This window comes from Musca vetustissima, unplaced genomic scaffold, assembly GCF_032173495.1.
Source record: "Musca vetustissima isolate MV318-11 ecotype Yass unplaced genomic scaffold, APGP_CSIRO_Mvet_v1 utg33797, whole genome shotgun sequence".
Classification (NCBI taxonomy): domain Eukaryota; kingdom Metazoa; phylum Arthropoda; class Insecta; order Diptera; family Muscidae; genus Musca; species Musca vetustissima.
The window spans coordinates 10,271-36,366 of record NW_026886142.1 but is presented as its reverse complement, the minus strand read 5'-3'; the positions used below and the strand labels follow the sequence as shown (position 1 = coordinate 36,366).

At 37.0% G+C, this 26,096-nt stretch overlaps 1 protein-coding gene and 2 non-coding genes across 3 annotated transcripts; 2 read left to right on the top strand and 1 right to left on the bottom strand.

Moving 5' to 3' along the window:
* Window positions 1–1,490: 1,490 nt before the first annotated feature.
* On the bottom strand, window positions 1,491–3,074 carry LOC133333617 (uncharacterized; the record flags this gene model as incomplete). Its single annotated transcript, XM_061541927.1, has 1 exon — window positions 1,491–3,074. A coding segment is annotated over one exon (1,584 nt), but the record flags the coding sequence as incomplete, so codon positions are not given.
* A 16,319-nt stretch (window positions 3,075–19,393) lies between these two features.
* Window positions 19,394–19,466, top strand: Trnak-uuu (transfer RNA lysine (anticodon UUU)). The gene has a single exon. It is a non-coding gene; the product is annotated as a tRNA-Lys (tRNA).
* A 4,450-nt stretch (window positions 19,467–23,916) lies between these two features.
* LOC133333618 (U2 spliceosomal RNA) lies at window positions 23,917–24,108 on the top strand. The gene has a single exon (XR_009754455.1). It is a non-coding gene; the product is annotated as a U2 spliceosomal RNA (small nuclear RNA).
* Window positions 24,109–26,096: the final 1,988 nt, after the last annotated feature.

Here is a 26,096-nt window from a genome sequence, read left to right as displayed (position 1 = left end):
GGATTCAGACAAGGTGACAGTTTTTCGTGTGATCTTTTTAAGATCATACTGCTGGAAAAGGTCATACGAGACGTAAAGGTGAACAGAAATGGCACTCTGTACACCAAACAATACATGTTACTCGCCTACGCCGATGACATCGCTATAATGGGTCGAACATTGCGGGCGGTAACAGCCACCTTTGAACAAATTGCGAAGGAGTCTGCCAAAGTGGGTCTGGCAGTAAACGGCGAGAAGATCAAGCTGATGGTATCAATGTGCAAGACGTTCAATAGACTCGGACCCACTGTGGAACTTGAGAACTACAGCTTCGAGGTAGTTCTCAAGTTTATATATACCTTAGTACCGCCATAAATAAAACTAATGACATCAGTTTTGAAATTCGGAGAAGTATTGTGATGGCCAACAGATGCTACTATGGTCTAAGTAAGCAGTTTAGAAACAAGGCCACCTCCCGTAAGACCAAACTCACACTTTACAAGACGCTGATACTACCCGTGCTGTTATGTGGATCAGAAGCATGGGTACTTGCGCAAGCAGATGAGGAAGCTCTTGGGGTGTTTGAAAGAAAAATACTCCTAATGATCTACGGGCCGATCTGCGTCGACGGTGAATATCGGCGTCGAATGAACCACGAGCTATACAATTTATTCGCCGACATCGACATAGTCAGTCGTATTGATCTGCAGCGACTACGATGGCTAGGCCATGTTGAACGAATGAATGAGAATGGTCCAGCCGAAAAGGCATATAAAAGCGAGCCTAGTGATGGTTGCCGCAGAAGGGGAAGCCCACGAATTAGATGGGAAGACCAATTAGAAAGCAACATCTTGGAACGTGGTCTTTCAAATTGGAGGAGATGCGCATAAGATCGAGGCGCTTGGAAATTTTTTTTATGCTCGGCCTATGGAACAAATGTTTTGTAATAAGCCAGCTAAGTAAGTAAGCATTCGATATGCAAAATTTAGTCCCAATCAGACTAATATTGGGAGTTTGGTGTATCATTCAAAAAAAAATCGGAAGAAACTATATATGGGAGCTATACTAAATCTGAACCGATTTTAACCAAATTTCGCAGAGTCTGGATCTAATTCAGCACTCAGTGCAAATTTGGACCCAAGCGGAGTTTGTTGTATCATTCACAAAAAATCGGACGAAACTATACATCAAAACCGATTTTAACAAAACTTCGCTGACATCAGTCTGGATCTGATTCAGTGCGCTGTGTAAAATTTTGTCACAATCGGAATAATATTGGGCGTTTAGTGCATCATTTACATAAAATCGGGCGAAACTATATATGGGAGCTATATCTAAATCTGAACCGATTTTCTCCAATTTCAATAGGGTTCGTCCTTGGGCCAAATAACAACCAACTTTCATCCAAATTGGAAATAATTCTTTATTTTGTTAACATTAGTCTTTCTCTTCAGTCACATCGTTCATTTCCTAATCGAATACTAATTAAAATAAGAATTTGTCCGAGTATCTTAATGGCGTCTGTGCTTAAGTTTACGAACTGTCTTATAGCGATAACCATCATCACCAAAGACGGCAGTCTGTTCGGGAACAGAAACAATACTGATGACTTCTTCGGTTTGAGATTCAGATGGAGGCAAATATTCGTTTGAGGGAAATTCATTAACATCACGACGATGACGATAACGAATGAGACGCACGGTCTTGTAACGATAGCCATCATCAGCCAAGACGGCAGTTTCTTGGGAAGCAGCTTCTACGGGAGCTTCGACGGCAACTTCTTGTTCGGTGGCGGTAACTGGAGGCAAATATTCGTTGGTTGGCAATTCATTGACATCGCGACGACGACGATAACGGATGCGGCGCACGGTCTTGTAACGATAGCCATCATCAGCCAAGACAGCAGATTCTTGGGATGCAGCTTCTACGGGAGCTTCCACAGGGGCTTCTACAGCAACTTCTTGTTCAGTGGCAGCAACGGGAGGCAAGTATTCATTGGTTGGCAATTCATTGACATCGCGACGACGACGATAACGGATACGACGCACAGTCTTGTAACGATAACCATCATCGGCCAAGACGGCAGTTTCTTGGGAACCAGCTTCTGCGGGAGCTTCGACAGCAACATCCTGTTCAGTAGCAGCAACTGGAGGCAAATATTCGTTGGTTGGCAATTCATTGACATCACGACGACGACGATAACGGATGCGACGCACGGTCTTGTAACGATAGCCATCATCAGCCAAGACAGCAGATTCTTGGGAAGCAGCTTCTACGGGAACTTCAACAGGGGCTTCGACAGCAACTTCTTGTTCAGTGGCAGCAACGGGAGGCAAGTATTCATTGGTTGGCAATTCATTGACATCGCGACGACGACGATAACGGATACGACGCACAGTCTTGTAACGATAACCATCATCGGCCAAGACGGCAGTTTCTTGGGAACCAGCTTCTGCGGGAGCTTCGACAGCAACATCCTGTTCAGTAGCAGCAACTGGAGGCAAATATTCGTTGGTTGGCAATTCATTGACATCACGACGACGACGATAACGGATGCGACGCACGGTCTTGTAACGATAGCCATCATCAGCCAAGACAGCAGATTCTTGGGAAGCAGCTTCTACGGGAACTTCAACAGGGGCTTCGACAGCAACATCCTGTTCAGTGGCAGCAACTGGAGGCAAGTATTCGTTGGTTGGCAATTCATTGGCATCACGACGACGACGATAACGAATGCGACGCACAGTCTTGTAACGATAACCATCATCTGCCAAAACTGAGCTGTCTTGGGCGGCTTCAACAGCTGGTTCCTCGACTGCTACAGTTTCCTCAGTGGCGGCTGCAGTTTCGGTGCTTGGAGGCAAATATTCATTGTTCATTAATTCGCTTACATCGCGACGTTGTCTAAACTTAAGTTTACGTACAACCTTGTAGCGATAACCATCTTCGGCAATTGGAGCGACTTCGGCATCCACTTCTGGTGCGATATACTCCTGAGTTATCAGGCTATTATCCCCCACGGGTGGCAAATATTCGCTGTTTATAGAAGCTGCGGATGCAGCTGCTATGGCAGCAAAGGCAAAAACGAAGAATCTCTGCAATAAATAAATTCATTACATATGGTGTAATGTCGGTAATATCTTCGAAATCCTCAAAAAAAATTTTTTTTGTACGTACCATTCTACTTAAGACCGAACAACTTAAGCTATGAAAGACAAGATGGGTTATGATTTGTTCTCATCGCAATATTTAATATTTATACACTAGATTGATGAGAAGACGAACAAATGACCTTATTTTGTATAATGTTTATTTCAGATACAATTAAAATCACTAATCCATAAATTTCGCCTATGAAAGGCCCCATAAAACTGCTTGGCCAATCACTTGGCTAGGTTGTTAGGTTAGATTGTTGAACGCGGACAATAAACTTCGCCGATATTCTTATTGATATGTTTTTTTATGCTTTCTGTTTTGCTCATCCCAATTGTGTGGGTCTGTCGTATTGTTATGATGATGATGGTGGTGATGTGCGGATAAATGCTATAATAGACGTTTTCAATTATTTCCGGAAATATTTTTTTGGTATACACCTTTCATTTTTTTAACCAATTAAAATTCAAGTATGATAGTTGTTTTATATGAAAAAAAAATGTTTAGGAGTTATTGATATTATAGACAATAACTATTTAAATATTCATTTTTTCAGAATGGCAGGGTATTATGCCTTTGTGCATATGTTTGTAACAGGCAAAAATAATCGAGATAGACACATGATTCCTTTTGAGAATATGCATAGAATCACTTTCTGAGTCGATTTATGCATGTCCGTCCGTCCGTCTGTCTGCCCATGTTAAGTTGTAAACAAAGTACAGGTCGCATTTATGATTCGAATTGGATGAAATTTGGCACAGCTCATTTGCTTGGCTCAAGGACGACCCCTATTGAAATTGGGAAAAATTGGTTCAGATTTATATATAGCTCCCAAATATATATTTTCGTCCGGTTTAAGGTAAATGGTGTACCAAAGTCCCTATATATCATTCGATTTGGACGAAATATCGCTGAACTAAGTCTAGAATGATGTGTGCAATGTTTCGTGAAAATCGGTTCAGATTTACATATAGCTCCCATATATAGTCTCACCCGATTTTAGGTAAATAGTCCACTAAAGACCCAGATTTAGTTATAGCTCCCATATATATTTTCGTCCGATTTATGGTAAGTGGTGTACCAAAGACCCTATATATCATTCGATTTGCACGAAATTTGGCATAGTGTATTGAATTGTGTCTATAATGATGTGTGCTAAGTTTCGTGAAAACTGGTTCAGATTTGGATATAGCTCCCACCAAAGTTGCTGAATCCCAGTTTTCCCAACAAAAAAAGTATGGGAACTGATGAGGATCAGTGACGAGATTCCAAAACTATAGTCTTGCTTACCTCACCCCTTGGTGGACAATGCCATACTTCCCCCATTAATATATAGTTCTTTTTACAAGGAATTGTGGGGAAATCGGTTAAGATTTAGATATAGCTTATGTAAATTCAGCACCATTCTGCCAATGTTTATCCGATTGAAACAAAATTTTGCACAGCGTACATAATTAAGTCCTGTTTGATGTCTGTGAAATTTAGTTTAAATCGGGACAGATTCAGATATAGCTCCCATATATTGTTTGTCCGATTTTAGGTAAATGGAGCATAAAAGGCCCAAGGTTTTTCCGATTGAGACTAAATTGTTCACATCGTACTGAATTAAGTTCAGATTGATGTCTGTGAAGTTTTGTTGAGATAGGTTTAGATTTAGATATAAAGCTTCCATATATAGTTTCGTCCGATTTAATTTAAATTGTGCACCAAACTCCCAATATTTGTCCGATTGAGATAAAACTTTGCACAGCGTACTGAATTAGGTCCAGTTTGATGTCTGAGAAGTTTTGTTGAAATCGGTTCAGATTTAGATATAGCTCCCATATATAGTATGTCCGATTTTAGGTAAATGGAGTACAAAAGTCCCAAGATTTTTCCGATTGAGACAAAAATTTTCACATCGTGCTGAATTAAGACAAGATTGATCTCGGTGAAGTTTTGTTGAGACCATATCACATAGCTTTGTTCGATTTTAGATAAATGATCCACTAATCTCTACATTTTGTTCTGATTAAGACAAAATTTGACATAACGTATGGAATTAAGATAAGGATATTGTGTATTAAGTTTGATAGGAATCGGATCAGATAAAGATATAGCTCCCATGTATAGTTCGTCCGATTTTAGGCAAATGGTGCAACAAACTCCCAAGGTTTATGCAATTGGGACAAAATATTGCGCAGCGGTTTTATATAAATGGTAGTCTTCCCGATTGACCTGGAAATTTTCGTAGATTTCAGAATCCATATGTCAGCAGTTTAAAATTTATCCTGAACGCATTGCTCCCATTTCGATTTGTTTTTGTTTGGATCAGAGAGACTTATGTGAAGTTTCGTGGAAATTGATTCAGATTTAGATAGACCTCCCATATATATTTTCGTCTGATTTTATGTAAATGATTGACCGAGGAGCCTACGTCTGTTCCATATGTGGACAACGCACTGTGCTGCAGCATACCAAATGGTATATGCCACGATTGCTCAATTAGGTCCAAATTTACATAAATACATACATACATAATTTTCTAAGTTTTCTTATAAATGGTACACCAAAGAATCAAAAACTCCCCGATTGATCCGAAAAAATTCTTAGATTTCAGAATCCATATTTTAGCAGTTTTCGATTTATCCTCTACGCATTGCTCCCATTTCGATTTGTTTTTATGACCCGTTTTCCTCACAACAGATTATGCATTCCATTTTCATCAGAGTCTTTACATTCATATTTGGCATGTGACCATTAAAATTCCAAAACTGGGGCGGGGCCTTTATATGATGGTGATGTCGAAACATTCTTAAAATTCTTTGCAAAGATGGTCTTCTCCATTCTCCAGAACCTGGACTATGAAATTATAGTTCCTTCAGTTGGAAAATATGTTGAAGATCTTCAAAAATTTCATAGATTTCAGAATCCATATTTCAGCAATTTTCGATGTGTCCTCGACGCATTGCTCCCATTTCGATTTGTTTTTATGACTCACAATGGATTATGCATCCCGTTTTCATTACAGTCTTTACATTCATATTTGGCACGTGACCATTGAAATCTCAAAACTGGGGCGCGGCCTTTATATGGTGGTGATGTCGAAACATTCTTTGGAAATATGACTTTCTCTATTCACAAGAACCTGGTCTACGAAATTATAGTTTCTTCAGTGTTGAAAATCTTTAAAATTCCCAAAAAAGTCAGAACCTTAATATGGGAAGTATGTCAAAATAAGTCCATATTCTGAAAAGACGAACCGATACAGGTTCCTTTGGGGCGGAAATATTATATGGTGGCCATATAAACAAAATAACTTTTTTGGACTTTTTCTGCATAAATATTCCACTGCAAACCAGGTATACAAAATTACAGATACTTGGGTTGTAAAATTCATCTAAATTCTTACAAATGCCGAATATTGAACCAGAATTTTATATAGGAGCTATGTCAAAACATGTACTCATATCGAACATTTTCTGTATATAAGTATGACAAGAACCAAGTACTAGAAGTGTTATGTTATAGTATTTGGTTGGGAAATACGTCCATATCCTTTAAAATACCGAAAATAGGGTGGATCCTTATATGGAGAGGCTATACCAAAACGTGAACCGATATATCCCATTATCAATGCCAAACATCTTAGAAATAATAGCAATGTGTGTGTGTGTGTAAATTTCAACAGGCAGATGGACAGGATACGGCTAAATTGTTATTTTAAGTTGTGCATACTTTTAGGCGTTTTAAATAAAAGGTTTGATTTTTTTCTCAGGGGACTAGGGACTAAAGTCGAGGATTCAATGATTTTGTAATTGTAGATTTGAGCCTCTATAAATGGTCAGGACACGGCTAAATTGTTATTTTAAGTAGTGCATACCTTTAGGTGTTTAAAAAAAAATGTTTGATTTTTTCCTCAGGGGACTAGGAACGGGTTACAGGCGGAAAGGTATACACCACATATAGTACTTACGTATCCTATTATTTCCTAATTCAAGGGACATTTGTCAAATAATAGTTCTAAAATATATTCCATCCCAATGATTGTAATCCCTAATACAAAAAATCTAAATATAATTGCTAGTGGATATATATCCAGTGATTGGATTATTTGCCAATGACAGAATGTCCAAGTACTCAGTCCAAAATATGTACGTGTGTGTATGAATATGCAAACACAGACCTACTTAAATGTGAGACGTCTGTATGTCTGTATATTCGATTGCCGGGATGTAAGCGTTTTGCATGCGTTCGTAGAAGAGTAAATATAATAAATTGATAAATTTATTGAATACACATGGCCAGCATTATTATGTCCGACTGACTCATCAGCCCAGACATATAGACCCACACAAAAATTATTGTATTTTTATTGACAGTTTGAAAGGACAAACCCTAAAAACATCTACATTCACTTAACGGCAAAAATATGAATCGAACTGGCTGAGTGAGTGAGTGACTGACTGAATGAGGTTCATCGGAATATACAATTGTCAATGTTTGGTTACTGCTACTACTGGCTGTCCGTCGTCTGCCTGGCCGGCTGGCAGCCGACTTGCAATTTCTGCTCCATTGCAAACTGCCACTGGTTGGACATTAAAATTCAATTGAATGCGAGTGCAAATTTAATTCCCAAAACTCCCAAAAGCATAAAGTAAATTATTTCAATTAAAAATTGTGTCCAGTATATTCGTATTCACAGAAAATGTGTAGCCTCCAAGCCCCTGCACAACTGAGGGAGTGTGTGTGTACGTACGTGCGTATACGATATATGAAATGTATAAATGGTTGGGGTATATGTGTAAGTGTGTGTGTCGTTGTGCGTGTATTGATATTGCTGACCACATCCTTTTTTGCCAATTCCCAATTTTTTTCCACTTCCACTCTTTCCCTGAATGTTTGTGTGGCATATTTAAATATGTATGTGTGTGTGTGCGAGTGCGTCTGTGTGCATTTTGTGTAATTACAACTCTATCATAGAAATATGTTTAAACAAATGTCCTGTAATAAGTACAACAAATATTGCAACATTGAGAGTATATCTTTCACCCTGACCAATATACAAACATAAATGCAATGCAATTTTCTTTTTTTCTCTCCTCCATCTCTTTCCACTATGCCTAAGGGGATCGTTTGGGATTCGGATTTATGCAACTACAGTTGGGGTAAAGGAAATAGCAGTGCTAGGAAGAAACGTTAAAACCACTTTTTTATTTGATAAAAATAATTTTAAAACCATTGAGTGGAGCAGTATCTTTTTCAAAACAGACATGCTTATTCTTTGTCCCGATCCCCTTCTCCATGCAAAAATTCGTGGTGTTTGGGCCATAATTGCAGCCTCTGGAGCGACACGAAAAACCGACAAAAATAAAGGTCCATTTCATTCCCTAAATATTAACCGATCGTTTCCAAAACCAATTGGCCAGAACCCATCCTACATGCAAAATACCGTGTTTACAAATTATAATGGACAGACGGACGGACACACATGTCTAGATCGACTCAGCTAGTCGAGATATGACGATCGGTATACTTAAAGGTGCGTCTAGGATCAATATTTCGCGGCGTTACATATAATATATATATAGATATAATATCCTGACAACATAGTTATGTAGGGTATAAAAATTAACGCCTTAGAAAAATATTTTCACTTACTTAGCTGGCTTGTGGCAGAACTTTCGTTCCATAAGCCGAGCTTAAAAAAAGATTTCCAGGCGCGTTGGCCTTTTGCGCAGTTTTTCCACTTTGAAATATGACATTCCGCAATGTTGTCTTCCACTTGATCTTTCCATCTTATTCGTGGCCTTCCCCTTCTGTGTGAACCATCAGCTGGTTCGCTTTTATATGCCTTTTGGGCTGCGCATCTTCATCCATTCTCACAACATAACCTAGTCAACGTAGTTTAACTATGTCGATGTCCGAGAATAGCTGGTACAGCTCATGGTTCATTCGACGGCGATATTCACCGTCAACGCAGATCGGCACATAGATCTTTCGGAGAATTTTTCTCTCAAACACTCCAAGAGCTTGCGTAAGTACCCATGCTTCAGATCCATATAATACCACGGGTAGTGTCAGTGTCTTGTACAGTGTGGGTTTGGTCTGCTGTAGTTCTCAAATTCCACAGTTGGTCCGAGTCTACTGGATGTCTTGCGCGTTGATACCATCAGCTTGGTCTTCTCGCCGTTTACTGCCAGCCTCACTTTGGCAGACTCATTCTCAATTTGTTCAAAAGTGGCTGTTACCGCTCTCAATGTTCGACCCATTATGTCGATTTCATCGGCGTAGGCGAGTAACATGTGTTTTTTGGTGTACAGAGTGCCATTTATGTTCACATTTGCCTCTCGTATGACCTTTTTCAGCAGGATGTTAAAAAGGTCACACGACAAACTGCCACCATGTCTGAATCCTCGTTCGGTATTAAAGGACTCCGAGAGGTCCTTTCCGACTTTAACTGCCAGTTAAAGTTATCCTGCATAGCCGTATTAATTTTGCAGGAATGCCAAACGCAGACATGACTTTAAACACCTCTGAACGGATATGGCTGTCGAATGCGGCTTTATAGTCGACGAATAGGTGGAATGTGTCGATGTGTTTTTCGTGGATTTTTTTCCAGGACTTGGCGCAGAGTAAAAATCTGGTCAATGGTGGATTTGCCAGGTCTGAAGCCGCATTGTTATGGCCCAATAATGCCATTGGCTTCAGTCGTTTGCACTTTATATGCGATGGGAAGGAGACTTATTCCTCTATAGATGACACATATCGTCTTGTCGCCTTTTTTGTGTACGGGAAACAGGATGCTGTGGTTTCAATCATTGGGCATGCATTCCTCTAGCCTAAATACTAATCAGCTGATGCATGTTCCTGACCAGCATCTCACCACCAGTCTTGAATAGATCGCCTTGTAACCCCTCTACACCTGCTTCTTTATTATTATTCAGCCGATTGATTGCTATTCTGACCTCATCTTGGCAAGGTGGTATACACTCAATACCGTCATCTATTATTGGTTCTGGGGTATCCTCTTCACCGCTATCTGTCACCAGGTTTCCTTCTTCATCTTTAAAGGAAGATGTGCCTGCACCAAAGCCTTTGGTTTGGTGTTTTACTCGTTGCTAAAATTTTCGTACTTCATTCTGACTCCTGTACATCTCGATTTGCTCACGCTCACGTTTTTCTTCTTCTTTCTTCTTTTTTTCTGAAAACACGTTTCTCCTCTCTCCTATTCTCCCGATAATTCACCATCACATTACGTGTTGCTACTGTCTGCAGGGTTGTCCTATACGCTGCGTTTTTCACATCAGTAGCATTACGACACTCCTGATCTTACCATGGTTTTCTTGCTGGTGGTTTTTGGTTGTTTTTGCTGCAGTTTGTAGGGAGTGGGATATTCTTTGCCATTGTGCTTCTATAATATTATCGGGACAAGAAGTGATTTCGTCAAGCAGGTGGGTAAGTTGAGCGGAGTAGGCCTCTACCTGTTGTGTTTGCAGCTTTTTGACGTCGAGTTTCCGTGTTACATTAGATCGCACCTTTGCTACATTAAGACGGGTGCGAACCTTGGCTGCCACAAGGTAATGGTCCGAATCGATATTCACTCCACGTATCGATCGAACGTCTAAAACGCTGGACGAATGCCTTCCGTCTATCACAACATGGTCAATTTGATTTCTCGTTGCTTGATCAGGAGAAATACAGGTGACCTTGTGTATATTTTTTTATTTGATAAAAATCCACGACTTAGAAAAAATATTTTTTTAATTAAAACAAGTGAAAAAGCGTTAAGTTGGGCCGGGCCGAACTTTGGATACCCTCCACCATAGATATACTGACAGGTACTAGAAATGAAAATATAGGGAACATACCAAAAAGTGGATTATGTAAACCATAATACAAATTTCAGAAAATGTTAATGGATAAATATACCCTCAGCCTTTGGCTAATGAGGGTGTATACACATTAATACGGTGAAAATGTGCATTTTCGAAATATTGGTTCCAGACCCCATCCGCTTTAGAAAATTTAGATTTCATCCAAACTTTGTCCATCTTATTATTTCTTCCAAACCTAGTTCAAATTCGAAAATGGGGAATATCGGTTCACTCATTCTGGAACCTCCACACAGGGGCTAGATCTAAATACGGCTATAGTTCATTATCGAACCTTACGTTCTAATTTTTATCTAGCTATCCTCCGCAGGTGAAATGATTATAACAGAGTCTTAGAACCAAATTCAAATCGCGGACCATCAGATAATCAGATAACTATTTTAATATAAAAAAGGGGGTTATATGGGGACTACCCCAAAATGGGGGCGAATATTAATAATTTTTGGTAGGGAGATTTGTTACCATATACGACTACAAAATACCAAATTGCAGCGAATTCGGTTGAAAAACGCGCTCAAGAACCCCAAAATACTGAAAATTGGGGGTATCCTTATATGGGGGCTATCCCAAAATATGGACCTATATTCATAATTTTTTGTGGAGATATTTTGTACCTATTAAGAACTCAAAATACTAAATTACAGCTAATTCGGCGGAAAAATACAAGCAAATCCCCAAAAATACTGCAAATTAGGAGGTACCGTTATATGGGGGCTATCAGAAAAATTGGACCTATATTTATAATTTTTTGTGGTGATATTAAGTACCCAATAAGAACCCAATGTAGCAATATTCAGCGAATTCGGTTGAAAAACGCGCCCAAGAACCCCAAAATACCGAAAATTTGGGGGTACCCTTATATGGGAGCTATGCCTAAACGTGGACCGATAAAGCCCATCATCGAACTTGACCTGCCTGCAGACAAAAGACGACTCTATGCAAAATTTTGGCGATTTATCTCCATTCGTTTAGACGCTAGAGTGATTACAACAGACAGACGGACATGGCTATATCGTCATAGAATTTTATATACTTTATAGTGTCGGAAATAATTATTTCGATGTGTTACAAACGGAAAAACAAAACTAATATACCCTCCATACTATGGTGGAGGGTATAAAAATATAATTTTTTCGAAATCGGTCCATGTTTAGGAAGTCCCAAATCTATGAACCTTTTGTTGATCATTCCACTGCTATTTAACTGTCCCCATATAATTTGTTTTCACGTGCACTCGCACACAAATCCTTCGAGCGCACTCTCTGCTGTGTGTATATGCGTTTGGCCACCCTTCTCTCCCACCCAACCATTTCGAAGTTTGTCATTTCATTTTGTATTTGTTTGTTGTACTTTCATCCATTTGTTTATTTGCTGAATAATAAAAGTAACACTGCAAAGTATTTTCAATCTGTTAGCATTTTGAGTTTTTATATGCGTAAATTGTGTGTGTGTGTTGGTGTGTGTGTGTTTCGGTGTGTAAGTTTGCACAATGATATGTTGCAAATTTCAATATTCAGAATTCTGCTCGAATTTGTAGAGTAGAGTGGGTCAAAATTGTTATAAATTAAGCAGGTGGCAAATAGCCTTAGGCGACTTCATATATAAATGTCAATATTTTGTAATTGATTTTGAATTCGAATTAATGAAGATGAATCACGCATAATATTGTTAAAACGAAAATGCATAAATCTCTCAAAATCATATTGAAATTAAAAAAAATAATGATTTTTTATGATTTAAAGTGAAAGCAATAAGCAGCGAACTTTTACATTCAAAATCTCCATATTATATTATGAACCAAAGAACCAAAGTATCTCCAATGAATTCCTAAATATCATCCTGAATATATATTTCCTCAGTACGAGAGATTTACGAGAAGTCTATCAGTACAGTCATCTGCCGAAAAAATAATGAATTTATTTTTCCTCAACCTAATATTTGCCGGTGAAATTACCCACATTTAAGGCAATTTTCTATATTTTCTAAAATTTATACTTCTGAAATTATGTATTTTGTTTAAAGTCCGCTTTAGACCCATTTGAATGTCCAATAATACTTCCTTTTCAGTAAAAAAATCTTATTTGTATTTTCTTTCTTTTTTTTTGGAAAAATGTTAAGACAGGACACACACTTCTCACTTAGTTATGTTTGGTGTTGTTGTTGTTATTATGAGTATGTATTGAATTTTTGTATGCTGGCCCAACAATATTATGTTGTTGTTTTGTCTTTTTCAATATGCAAAATCTTTTGTGATTGGTCCCGAAGTGAAAGTGCAACATATTGCATAAATGCATCGGAATGAGGGGTTTAGTAATAATTTGAGAGAATTTGGAAAAATGGAAATATTTTAAAACTGTTTTTCAATAAGAAGTCCATCACTTGAAAACCCGACATTTTAAATTGCAGTCATGTGTATATGACCTCTAAAATACTTAAAATAAAGGGGACCCATTATATGGGAAAAATATTATATAGGGTTCGTACAGGGCCCTGTATATTGGCTATGTCATATACAAAAATAAAAGTCAAATGAATACCCTGGGCTTTGTCAAAACTTCGTCCAATATTGAAAGTAGCTACCCCAGGTGTCACCACGGGGAGGAACGAAGATAAGCCTGTTAAAGCCAATCAGAGCCGTTACATGGAATCTATCATCCCCTACGTCAAAAAGAAAAGCAGCATCAGATTCAAGCATCTCGATATACACAAGGTCACCTGGATTTCTCCTGATCGCACAACGAGAAATCAAATTGATCATGTTGTCATAGACGGAAGGCATTCATCCAGTGTTTTAGACGATCTATCGATACGAATATCGATTCGGACCAATATCTTGTGGCAGCCAAAGTTCGCACCCGTCGCACCCGTGTAGCAGCAAAGGTGCGATCTAATGTAACACGAAAACTCGACATCGAAAAACTACAAACACAACAGATAGCAGAAGCCTACTCCTCTCACATTATAGAAATACAATGACAAAAAATTGCCCACTCCCTACAAACTGCAGCAAAAGCAACACTTGGGTACCAAATACCACCATCAAGAAACCCATGGTACGAACAGGACTGTCGTAATGACACTGATGTGAAAAACGCAGCGTATAGGGCAACACTGCACACAGTAGCAACACGTAATGATATGGAAATTTATCGGGTAAAAAGAAGAGAGGAGAAACGCATTTTCAGAAAAATGAAGAAAGAACAAGAAAAACGTGAACGTGAGCAAATCAAGATGTACAGGAGTCAGAATGAAGTCTGGAAATTTTACCAACGCTAAAACATCAAACCGAAGGTGTTGACACATCCTCCTGTAGAGATGAAAAAAGGAGACAAGACGATATGTGCGCATATAAAGTGATATCCATCGTGCTGTTTGAAGGACTGAAGCCAATGTCCAATGACATTATTGGACCATACCAATGAGGCTTCAGACCTGGCAAATCCACCATTGACAGATTTTCACTCTGCGCCAAATCCTGGAAAAGACCCACGACGAACACATATACACATTCCACATATTCGTCGAGTATAAAGCCGCATTCGACAGCCCTATCCGATAAGAGATGTTTAAAGCCATGACTGCGTTTGACATTCCTGCAAAATTAATACGGCTATGCAGGATAACTTTGAATGGGATAATATAAAGTCGGAAAGGTTACCTCGGAGCCCTTCAATACCGTACGAGGATTCAGAGAAGATGACAGTTTGTCGTGAAACATGTTTAACATCCTGCTGGAAAAGGCCATAAGAGAGGTAAATGTGGACAGAAATGATACTCTGTACACCAAACAACACATGATACTAGCCTACGCCGACGACATTGACTGAAAACTGTAGCTTCGAGGTAGTGAGCGATATTATATACCTTGGTACCGCCATAAACAATCCAAATAACATCAGCTTTGTAATCCGGAGGAGAATAGTGTTGGCCAACAGATGCTACTGTGGTCTGAGTAAGCAGTTTAGAAACAAGGCCACAACCCGCAAGACCAAACTCACACTCTACAAGACGCTGATTTTACCCGTGCTATTGCATGGATCTGAAGCATGAATACTTGGGCAGCTCTTGGAATGTTTGAAAGAAAAATTCTCCGGAAGATCTATGATTCCAGCCACCAATTTCAAGATTACAGCCTACATTATACAATCAATAGTAACCTTATTTCACAATTTCTGAATTTCATCCCAAATCCAAATTGTACCAAATTTAGTACGAATTTCCAAAACTTCCTACATACCCCAATCCTACACTCCAGCAGCAGGGACCGAAAATAACAGTTATTTTTTAAAATGCGAACAAAAAAATCTTCATGTTAGAGACATGGGACACCAATAGTGTCATATACCAATATATTCGTACTGTCCAGCAGTAATTTGAATACCAAATTTCAGGATTCCAGCTTCATTGGTACACCTAAATCAAAATTGTATGAAATTATGTACCGTTTTGTACTTTTTGTATAAATAAGTACACACCTCCATAACCAATTTGTATTTAGTACATTTTAATACTTTTCAGATACTTGTAGTTCGAATATCCAAAAATCTGAATCTGATACTTTCATTCCAAATTTAAGAGTTCTAGCTCCACCGGTTCGCCAAATAAAATAGTACTTTATAGTACGGCTTTTCGAAGCCCAGCCTTATCAGACAACTCCGGATTACGAGCATTTCATTCACCTCAAATTTAAAGATTGTAGCTTCAGCAGTTTCGTCTGGGCGTTGATGGATCATTAAGGCAGTCAATCACTTTACCTTTTCATTAATATAGGGTCTGTTGCAGAACTTTTTTTTTTAATTGTAAAGCTAGTAAAAGGGAAAAATGTCAATATCACTCTCAGAGTATATTAATACGAAAAGAATGGAAAACTAGTAAAAATGACAATCTTGGATGACAATACTTCAAAAAGTTGCAAAACTTGTAAAATTTGCAGATTCTTGCAGGTTCTGGAGCGGAACTATAGATTTAAGAAATTTAACATAATGTCAAAATTATAAATTTCCAGTTTTTGGGTGGTTTTGACCGGATTTTTTCACCGAATTGGCTGTAATTTAGTAATTTGCGTTCTTATTGGGTAACAAATCTCTCCACAAAAAATTATAAATATAGGTCAATTTTTTCGGGTAGCCCCCATATAAGGGTACCCACAATTTTCGACATTTTGAGGTTCTTGAGCGGGGTTTTCAACCGAATTCGCTGAAATTTGGTATTTTGTAGTCGTATATGGTAACAAATCTCCCCACCAAAAATTATTAATATTCACCCCTTTTTAGGGGTAGTCCCCATATAACCCCCTTTTTTATATTAAAATAGTTATCTGATTTGTTCCGTGTGTTGCGGTTGGATAGTCGTTACGGGGAATATTCAATTTTTACCCTACAAAGACTATTTATTCATCTGTCAGCATTCCGCCTTCTAAAAATAAAAAAGTATAAAAAAAACGCAAACATGACGATAATGAAATATATCGGCATTTAGGCATCTCTTCAATATAGTGATGCCTCCTGAAGGAAAGAACTGAGATAAACAATTAAAATATTGGGCTCAAAATTGTCATATACCGGTCATTAATTAGGTATAACCTAATATTCACTATTTCCTACGCTATGTAATCAATATTGGTCCCCCTTTAGGCGTACCCTTTGTAATCTAAATTACAGTAGTTTGAGGATTTTATACTCTAACATGCGTTATCAGTATCAGTCCACTTTTTGGATCTTACAGATTTTAGGAAAAAGCCCCATTAAAAATTGCTGAAGTTTGTATTTGGTGTACATAATGGTTTACATAAATCGGTTTTGTAGAATTATCGGTATATGCCCACTTTTTTCATACATCTGTCAGTATAACTATGGTGGAGGGTATCCATAGTTCGGACCGGCCGAACTTAACGCTTTTTCACTTGTTAAGTTTTCAAATGTTCGAAATGCTTATCCCTTGTGGGAGAGGATGAATACCTTAGAGAAGATTCTTCGATAGGTGTATCCACCCTCGTTAAAATATCTCATATATATATATATATATATATATATGTTTATATCTACATGTATCCTTCGCCTGTTTGTTGTCATAAGCTTCATTCAGAAATATGTTTGACCATTTTCCATATAAAGATTCTTATTTAAGTCCATAAGGCCTACAGTTTTTTCTTTTTCTATTTGTTTTTTTTTTTTTTTTTGTAAATGTAACTGATTGTAAAGAAGACTTTGCATACCAACAAAAAGGGACAATTCTTATTCTTTCTGTAGAGGTTTTGTCCTTTAGTTTTTATATCGATTTTGTTTTAAATAACTATTCTTAAATACTTTAGAGATAAAAACAAAATAAACATTTAAAACAATAAAAAAATGTAGTAGAAAATATTTATTCAATTGGAAGGATTGTTGAATTGTTTTTTTTTTTTTTTTGAATGGGATTACGGTTAGGTTCCTATACAAATCTTGGTTTTTTATAAAAGTTTACAATACCTATTACATTACACAAACAAAATTTATAGCACTTAACAATAATTTTGAATCAAATGAAACCTTTAAATATTTCAATATAAGAAAAAAAATAAATTAAACCACTTTCAAAATAAACGACTATTTATAATGCGATGGATTTAAGAAACGTCTTAACTCGGACCACTATGTCCCGAAAAAAAATCAACTTAATCAGCATCGACTTACGGAAGTTCTAGTTATTGAAGTTCAATTTTAAAGGAAAACTAGTAAGGAAAGTAGTAAAGTCGGACGGGGCCGACTATATGATACCCTTCACCACTATGAGTATATTAAACAGGACCATTAACTTGAAATTGGATGAACTAAAATATGTAATACTTATCTAAATGTGAATCGACTAAGATCAATCCATAAACATGTCATTCGTTTGTTACGCTATTCTATGCTAAATTTTTTACGATGTGAAAAATTTTATTCAATCTGAAAAACACCATATATTTAATGTCGGGCGAAAATATATATGGAAACTATATCCAATATTAACCGATTTATTGTCACAGGTTAGGTTATACTAATTTCAGTACGTTTTGTTCTTATCAGCCATATACTGGTTTCTTGGTGTGTCAATTACTTAAAATCAATCGATAATATATAAGGGAGCTATATCTTAATCTGGACCGATTTTCACGTAACTTGGCAAACATCACTCCAGGCTCAATTCAGTACGTCATGCCAAATTTCGTGCAAATCGAAAGATATATAGGGACTTTGGTGCACCACTTACATAAAATCGGACGAAACTATATATGGGAGCTATATCGAAATCTGAACCGATTTTCCTGAAACTCACCGCTCATCATTCTAGACTCAATTCAGTACGTTGTGTCAAATTTCGTGCAAATCTAATGATATATAGGGACTTTGGTGCACCATTTACATAAAATCGGACGAAACTATATGGGAGCTATATCGAAATCTGAACCGATTTTCCCGAAACTCACCACTCATCATTCTAGACTCAATTCAGTACGCTGTGTCAAATTTCGTGCAAATCGAAAGATATATAGCCACGTTGGTACACCATTTACCTTAAATCGGACGAAAATATATATGGGAGCTATATCTAAATCTGAACCGATTTTTCCCAATTTCAATAAGGTTCGTCCTTGGGCCAAATAAATGAGATGTGCCAAATTTCATCCAATTCGAATCAAAACTGCGACCTGTACTGTGTTTACAATTTAACATGGACAGACGGACTTACGGACAGACGGACATGCATAAATCTAATCAGAAAGTGATTCTATGCATATTCTAAAAAGGAACCATGGGTCTATCTCGATTATTTTTGCCTGTTACAAACATATGCACAACGACATAATACCCTGTACCACAGTGTGGTGAAGGATATGAAAATTTCAAAAAAAATGTACGAATTTTTTATTATTTTCAATATTCTAAAAAACAGTTTTTAACTTCGAATTTGAAATATTTTACTTTATAATATCCATACACCTTTTTAAGAAACCAATTTTCATTATAAATTCTCCCAATTTTAATTCAAAACAAAATCTATTAAAACATTTTATTTTTTTCATCACCTACCACCTGGGTATTAATTTCCTCCCTCGAGTGCCTGGAGTTCTTATCACCGATTTGCCACTTTGTTTGCGACTAATTAAATTTCACTTATCAGATATTTCCAATCAGAAATGTGACACATTCATGAGAACGTTTTATTTTGTAAAACCGTAAAACCACATGGAGAATAATAACAACTAGAACCCGTCAGGTTAGTTGGCATAGCAAGGTGAGTCATACAGTCAGTCAGTTAGTCAGCCAGCTAGTCAGTAGTAAGTGTATGTCGTATAGAACAACAAATTGTGTCAACGAAAGCACTCAAAAGAATCGCGTCTCTATTTGCATAACCAGCTCTCATGTGCCCGGGTAGCTCAGTCGGTAGAGCATTGGACTTTTAATCCAAGGGTCCAGGGTTCAAGTCCCTGCTCGGGCGAGTCGATTTTTTTTCTTTCATTTGGGAAATTTTTTTTAATATTTCTTATGTTATTTGTGCTCACGTTGTACAATAATTTGTATAACATCCACCATAAGGTGGAGTGTACTCTCATTGTATTGTCATTCCGTTTGCAACACCTCGAAAATTTTCCGGTGACCCCATAAGATATGTGTATTCTTGATCTGAATAAAATTCTATGTTGATTTATGCATGACTGTCTGTCTGTTAAAATCATAATAGAGGTCGTAATATTTAAAATAGAGATTAGAAATGTTGCAAGTACATAATCTATACTTCTAGGATGTTTGGTATTGAATGGAACGGAATTAGCTGTAATTTGCTATATTTGGCGTCCATTGTAATTCGAAGCTTCCTACTTAAATTTTTTTAATATTGACCTAAGTTTCGGAGTATGCCCCATATAACGGTATCCCCTAATGGTCGGTATTTGGGGGTGGTGGACACGTTTTTCAATCGAATCGACAGTAATTTTTGTATTTTGGTTCTATATTTAAAAATTATTGATATATTGACCCAAGTTTCGGGGTAGACCCCATATATAAGGGTAACGCTCAATTATCGGTATTTTTGGGATGTTGAGCCCATTTTTCAAAAAAGGGGTTGTAATTTGATATTTGGGTTCATTGTATTACGAACCTTCCTAATAAAAACCAGTGAGCGGAGCAGTATAGTCGGGCGGGGCCGACCATAAGATACCCTACACAACTTCCATGAACATCTAATGTTGTGTGGTACCACATTCTGAGCTTGGGCAATATTTCGCGATGTTTCCACCCTCTTGACCCACTAGAGGTCAACAAATATTACTAATATTCAGTACAGTCCTTCTAATTACTTGTCCAGATTCCCTTCAACGTGGGTTGTTTTGTGATGTTCGGCTTTCAATTGTCGCCTGCAGATCGACTGAAAAAAATACGTTTCCGTCCACTTCATCCCAATATTATCTGATCATCACCTTGACTAGTGAAAAATTTCAAAGCGATGTGCGCTATAATTCCACCCTCTAGTATGGTAATGGGTTATTTAATAATATCTGAGTACGTAAGCACCTGTAAACATTTAAGCGTAACTCCCACATCTGAGTACATACGACCATATAATTGGTATCAATTTAAAGGTCAACCACTCTTCTTGAATATACAATCAACTTCTCGGGTGTAGGTCCTTTAGGGGCAAATATATATGCCATAGAATAAAAATTTTGGCATTTTTCACACAAAAGTCAGGGTCCATTTGACCCGCTAAATATTGACCGATCTTTATCAAAACAGGCATGCTTATTCTTTGGCCCGATCCCCTTCTCCATGCAAAAGTTCGCGGTGTTTGGGCCATAATTATGGCCTCTGGAGCGACCAGAATAACCGACAAAAATAAAGTTTTTGGTCCATATCATCCCCTAAATATTAACTGATCTTTTCCAAAAACAATAGGGGTCTTCATTGGCCAGAACGCATCTTGCAAAATTTCGTGAAGATTGGTCCATAACTGTGGCCTGTATCGTGTTTACAATTTATAATGGACAGACGGGCGTACGGACACACATGTCTAGATCGACTCAGCTAGTCGAGATATGACGATCGGTATACTTAAAGTTGTTGGCTGTAGGACGAATATTTCGCGGCGTTACAAACTTTTGGGGCTGCACAAAGCTATAATACCCTGACAACATAGTTGTGTAGGGTATAAATATTAAGATTGTCCCAAATTTTGGAGTAGACCCAATATTCGGTATTTTGGGGTTGTTGGGTACCATTTTCAAACGAATTGGCTGTGATTTGCTATTTTGGATTCTCAATGTATAGCCAATCTCCCTATCAAAAATTATCATTATGGACTCAGGTTTCGGGGTAGATCCCATATAACGTTACACACAAATAATCGGTATTTAACGGATTTTTGGCACGTTTTTCAACCGAATTGGCTGTAATTTGCAACGTTTGGTTTTCATTCGGTATTAAATCATCCTGCTGAAAAAGATTAATATTGGCCCACTTTTTAGGATATTCCACATTATTCGGAATATTGGGGGCTTTAGTCACATTTTTCAACAGTATCAGATGTAAATTGGTATTTTGGATTCACATTGGCTATCAGATTTGCCTACGAAAAGTCTTCAATACTGGCCTATGTTTCAGCGTAGCGCCCATATAACGGTTACCCCAATATACGGTATTTTTATGGTTTTTCGTCACATGTTTCTACCTAATTCTTTGTAATTTGTAACTTTGGGTTGTGGTATTGCAGTAAATCTTCCTACTAAAAATTATCAATATTGGTACACCTTTTAGGGAAGCTCCCATGAGAGCATGAGTCCGTATTTCAAACAATTTGGTAGCAATTTAAATTTTGGTTTCTCATTAAGTAGATAATATCCCTACCAAAAATTATTAACAGTCGCCCATGTTTCCGGGTAGCCTCCATATAATGGTAACCCCCATTTTTCAGGGTTTTGGGCACATTTCTAACCGAATTGGCTTTAATTTGATGTTTGAGGTTGCCATGGGGTTTCAATTCTTCCTACTAAACATGATCAATAAATAGGTTCACTTTTTAGGGAATCCCCCATATAATGTTACATCCCAAACTTCGGTATTTTGGCTTACTTATATACAAATTTGTGCGGTGTATATATAACCCAACGTAAAAGTTCTGCTTCTTTTTCGATATTAATACATTTTTAGCCGAATTTTCTCATGGGAGTGGCTATAATTTGACATATCGGATTCCTGGTGAATAAAAATAAGCCCCGTTTAAGTTTTCCAACTAGCGTGATTTTTTATTTTGGAACACTACTTCTTCGGAGCATGAAGAAACTTATGCACTGAATGCACCACACGTGGTGTAGGGTATAAAAAGTTCGGCAAGGCCGAATTAAACAACTTTTTTATTTGTTTTTATTATGACCGAACTCTGTATAACATCTTCACAAATAATAATCTTTTGACATTTGGAAGAAAGTGAGAATTCTGGAAGAGAGGGTAAAGGAGTCAGGCAAATTTCTTAAACCACTGAAATTATTAATTGCAACCCTTAAAATGGATAGATACCATTCATGACTATCACCATCTAGGTGCCTGAGTGCAGGGCTGCCATATTTGCCGATTTATCGGCATTTTGACGATTTTTCACTCTAAAAATGGAAAATACCGATTTTCCGATTTTTGCCTCAGAATTGCCGATATTTCAACAATCGACACAAATTGTCTAACTTTTTAATTTAATACGGCGTTACCATACAAACATATAAAATTGACAGCTTTAAATCATTATCGGCGACTCGCCGCAGCCGTTTTCAATGGCTTAGATATCTGCATTTTTTGTCAGAATTGTACTCTGTCTAGTTTACATTTTACATCGAATATTCTTTAGACTCCGAGTTTAGGGAGTTAAACTTTCTGAATTTTGAAGAAATTTTTGAAAATGCAGAATATAATTTAAAAATTTTTTCGGAAAAAAATTTCCGAAATTAAACGTGGGGACTCCAATTTAGCTTTTCCAGTTTCGTCTAAATTTGTACAAAGAATTATGGTTCTTCCACACTCCACAGCAAATGTGGAACGAATTTTTAGTCAGGTAAACCTTAACAAAACTAAAATTAGAAGCTCACTTGAGAATGATTCATTGGAAGGGATTCTTTATTCTTAATATTACCTCAAACTAAATAATTCAAATTGTTTTAATATCAAAATTGATAATGAAATACTAAAAATTTGTAATAAAAATATGTACTAGTTTGTAATTTATTTTTATGACCTTAATACCACACTGTGTTATACGTAAATCTGAAAGATCTCACTAGTGTACATAATAATTACTATACTTTAGAAAAATCTACATTTTTTGTAGAAACATGAATCTTTTATGTTATTTTTTTATACAGAATTGAATTTGTTATCTTTTTTTAATGTAATAAACAATATTGATTTGTTATAAACCAAAAAAAATATGAATTTATTTGTAAATTATATGCTGCCGATTTTTTGCCGATTTTTAAAAATACAAATGCCGATTATGCCGATTTTTTTCTGAAAAATTGACGATTTTTCATGAAATTTAACTGGCAGCACTGCCTGAGTGCTAGTATCAACAATCCTCCCTTCTTTGCCGTAAAACAGCGTGTATGTAAAACATATTTGTATAGCCTTATTTCCTATGATTAGTGATTTTATATTCTGCTATTCATTGCATTCACCTCTTCTAATTCTCATTTACTTCGTATTTTATCCACGGTATAACATTAATTTTTGTCACTGTCTAGTTATCGCTTCTCGGCCTTATGGCTAAGATCAGTGTTGGGCAAAATTAAATTGAGAGCAAGTGTGTGCGAGCGTAACTGAGAATTCACCATTAAAAACGAATGACGTAAAGAGAAAGAAAGAGAAAATGTGTTTACCAATCGACCCTCAGTTACGGTAGCGTATATGGGTAAGCATGCCTGGCTAAGATCAAAGTGTAGTATCTGTTCTTATCAGCTTAACATCTGATAGATCCTCCATCGGAGGACAACAAATGTTAAACTGATTTTTGGAAATAGACGGGATGTTTTCAGGGGCTTGCTGCACTCCTGTCACGGGTTGGCCTGGTATTGCAGTACTGCCGGGATTTCGGCCCACTTCTACTAATACATTTCAATCAAAACCAGAGCTCCGAAATGCTCGCTCGAATTCGAGTAAAGAGTGAAACTCGCTCGAATTCGAGCGGGAGTACTCTTGCGATTAGAAAAAGTAAATAGAGTATACTCTATTTTTCTCTGCCACTCAAATAAGAGCGCAAGTGCTTCGCTCGTTTTCGAGTGGGAGTGAAATACGCTCGAAATCGAGCAGATTACACTCTTGCCGAGTACTCTTTTATTTTTATTTATGTTTTTGTTGTGATACCGTTGTTTTACTTGATGTTGTTTGTGTGCATTGTTTGTTTTGTGATGTTTGGTTTGCTGTACTGCTGGGAAAGCATGCATCAACAAGCTCGTTATCTGCGTTCACTTTATGTAAGTCTGAAATAGTGACAGCAATACGAACCAGCCTCCAAATTGAAACCCTCGACAATATTTTGATACTAAAATTAAATAATGAACCACTTATGCATTCATGGGGTTTCTTTCAAACCAGCGCTTTTAATATTTTTGGAGAATACTTTTCCACATTTTTTAATGAATACCATTTTAAAAATTTGTTTGGAGGTGTTTATGCTTTTAAAAAAATATTGAATTAATTAAATCACACGGTTGAATTCATTTTATAAATTGAAATAAAAAACATATAAAAATCTTATATGGTATAAGATTTTTATTTGTATTTCACATTTTCAGTAAACAAAATAATCGATCTCCCCACAGCACACAAAAGATCAACATCAAAAAATGTTTGGTACTCCACACACACACAAATAACCAAACAACCAAATTTATTTGTCCACTCGATTTCACTCTTAGAGTGAACTCATACTCTATTTCGAACATTTTGACTCACACTCTTTTTCTTCATCAAGGAGTACTCGCAAATAAAAACAAAATAAAAGAGTGGAGAGTATACTCCCTAAAAAACTCGTACTCTTTACTTACTCCCACTCGGAAGTATTTTTCACTCGCGAGTAAAATCGAGCAAATCGGAGCTCTGATCAAAACAATTAATAACATCCCTCGAATACCGTTCAGAAGAAAGTCGGACCAAAATGTACATAAAAAAGACTAAAATGAGATTTTCGGACCAACAATGAAAATTTTAATGGAATTCTGTTAAATTATTACCATTAGAAATGGGACCAAATTGAAAATTTTATCCGAAATCTACAAAACGCCAAGACTGGTTATGTATGACTGGGCCGAAGTTCTATACCCTCCACCGGAGGAGGTGTGGACATTCGGTATATTCAAAATCGATCTAGGCTTTTATATCGAGGCTCGTACCATGGTAAATTGCTACTAGCAGAAAACGAAAACCAAAATATTCGGACACTCAGTTTGGACTAGGCATACGTAGTCGAGCGCAAAAGTCGACTTTTCGATTTTTACCTCTGACCAAAAAGTCGATTTTTAGACTTTTCGATTTTGTCAAAACTGTTCAAAATCGATTTTCGACTTTTACTGACTTCCGTCAAAATCGATTAAAAATTTGAACAGATGAAGTAAAGTTCCGGAAAGTGCAATATTTTGGCAAATTGAGCTTTGTGATAAATAACCAAGTATTTATGAAAAAATCTAAAGTCGACTTTACGATTTCTTCATAGATCAAAAGTTGACTTCGACATTTAGACTTTTCAATACAAAAAGTCGATTAGTCGAAAGTCGATTCACTTATCCCTAGCTTGGACATTGAACATAGCGAAAACGACCCCTTTAAGGTCCATATCGTAATCCGAAAATAAAGTCACTTCGGTTGGAAAATGCTTGTAGGACCATTGAAGTAACAAAAATAGACCGATTTCTGATATCCTCCAAATTACGACAATGAAGACTATACCTGATCATAAACCTATTTTCGAAATGAGAACCAAGAATATTTTATTACAACCATTTCGGTTGAAAGACGGAGTATTCCTATATATAGGATATGCCTAAACGTGAACCGATATTAATTATTTTCGGTAGGATGATTTGACTAAAAATGA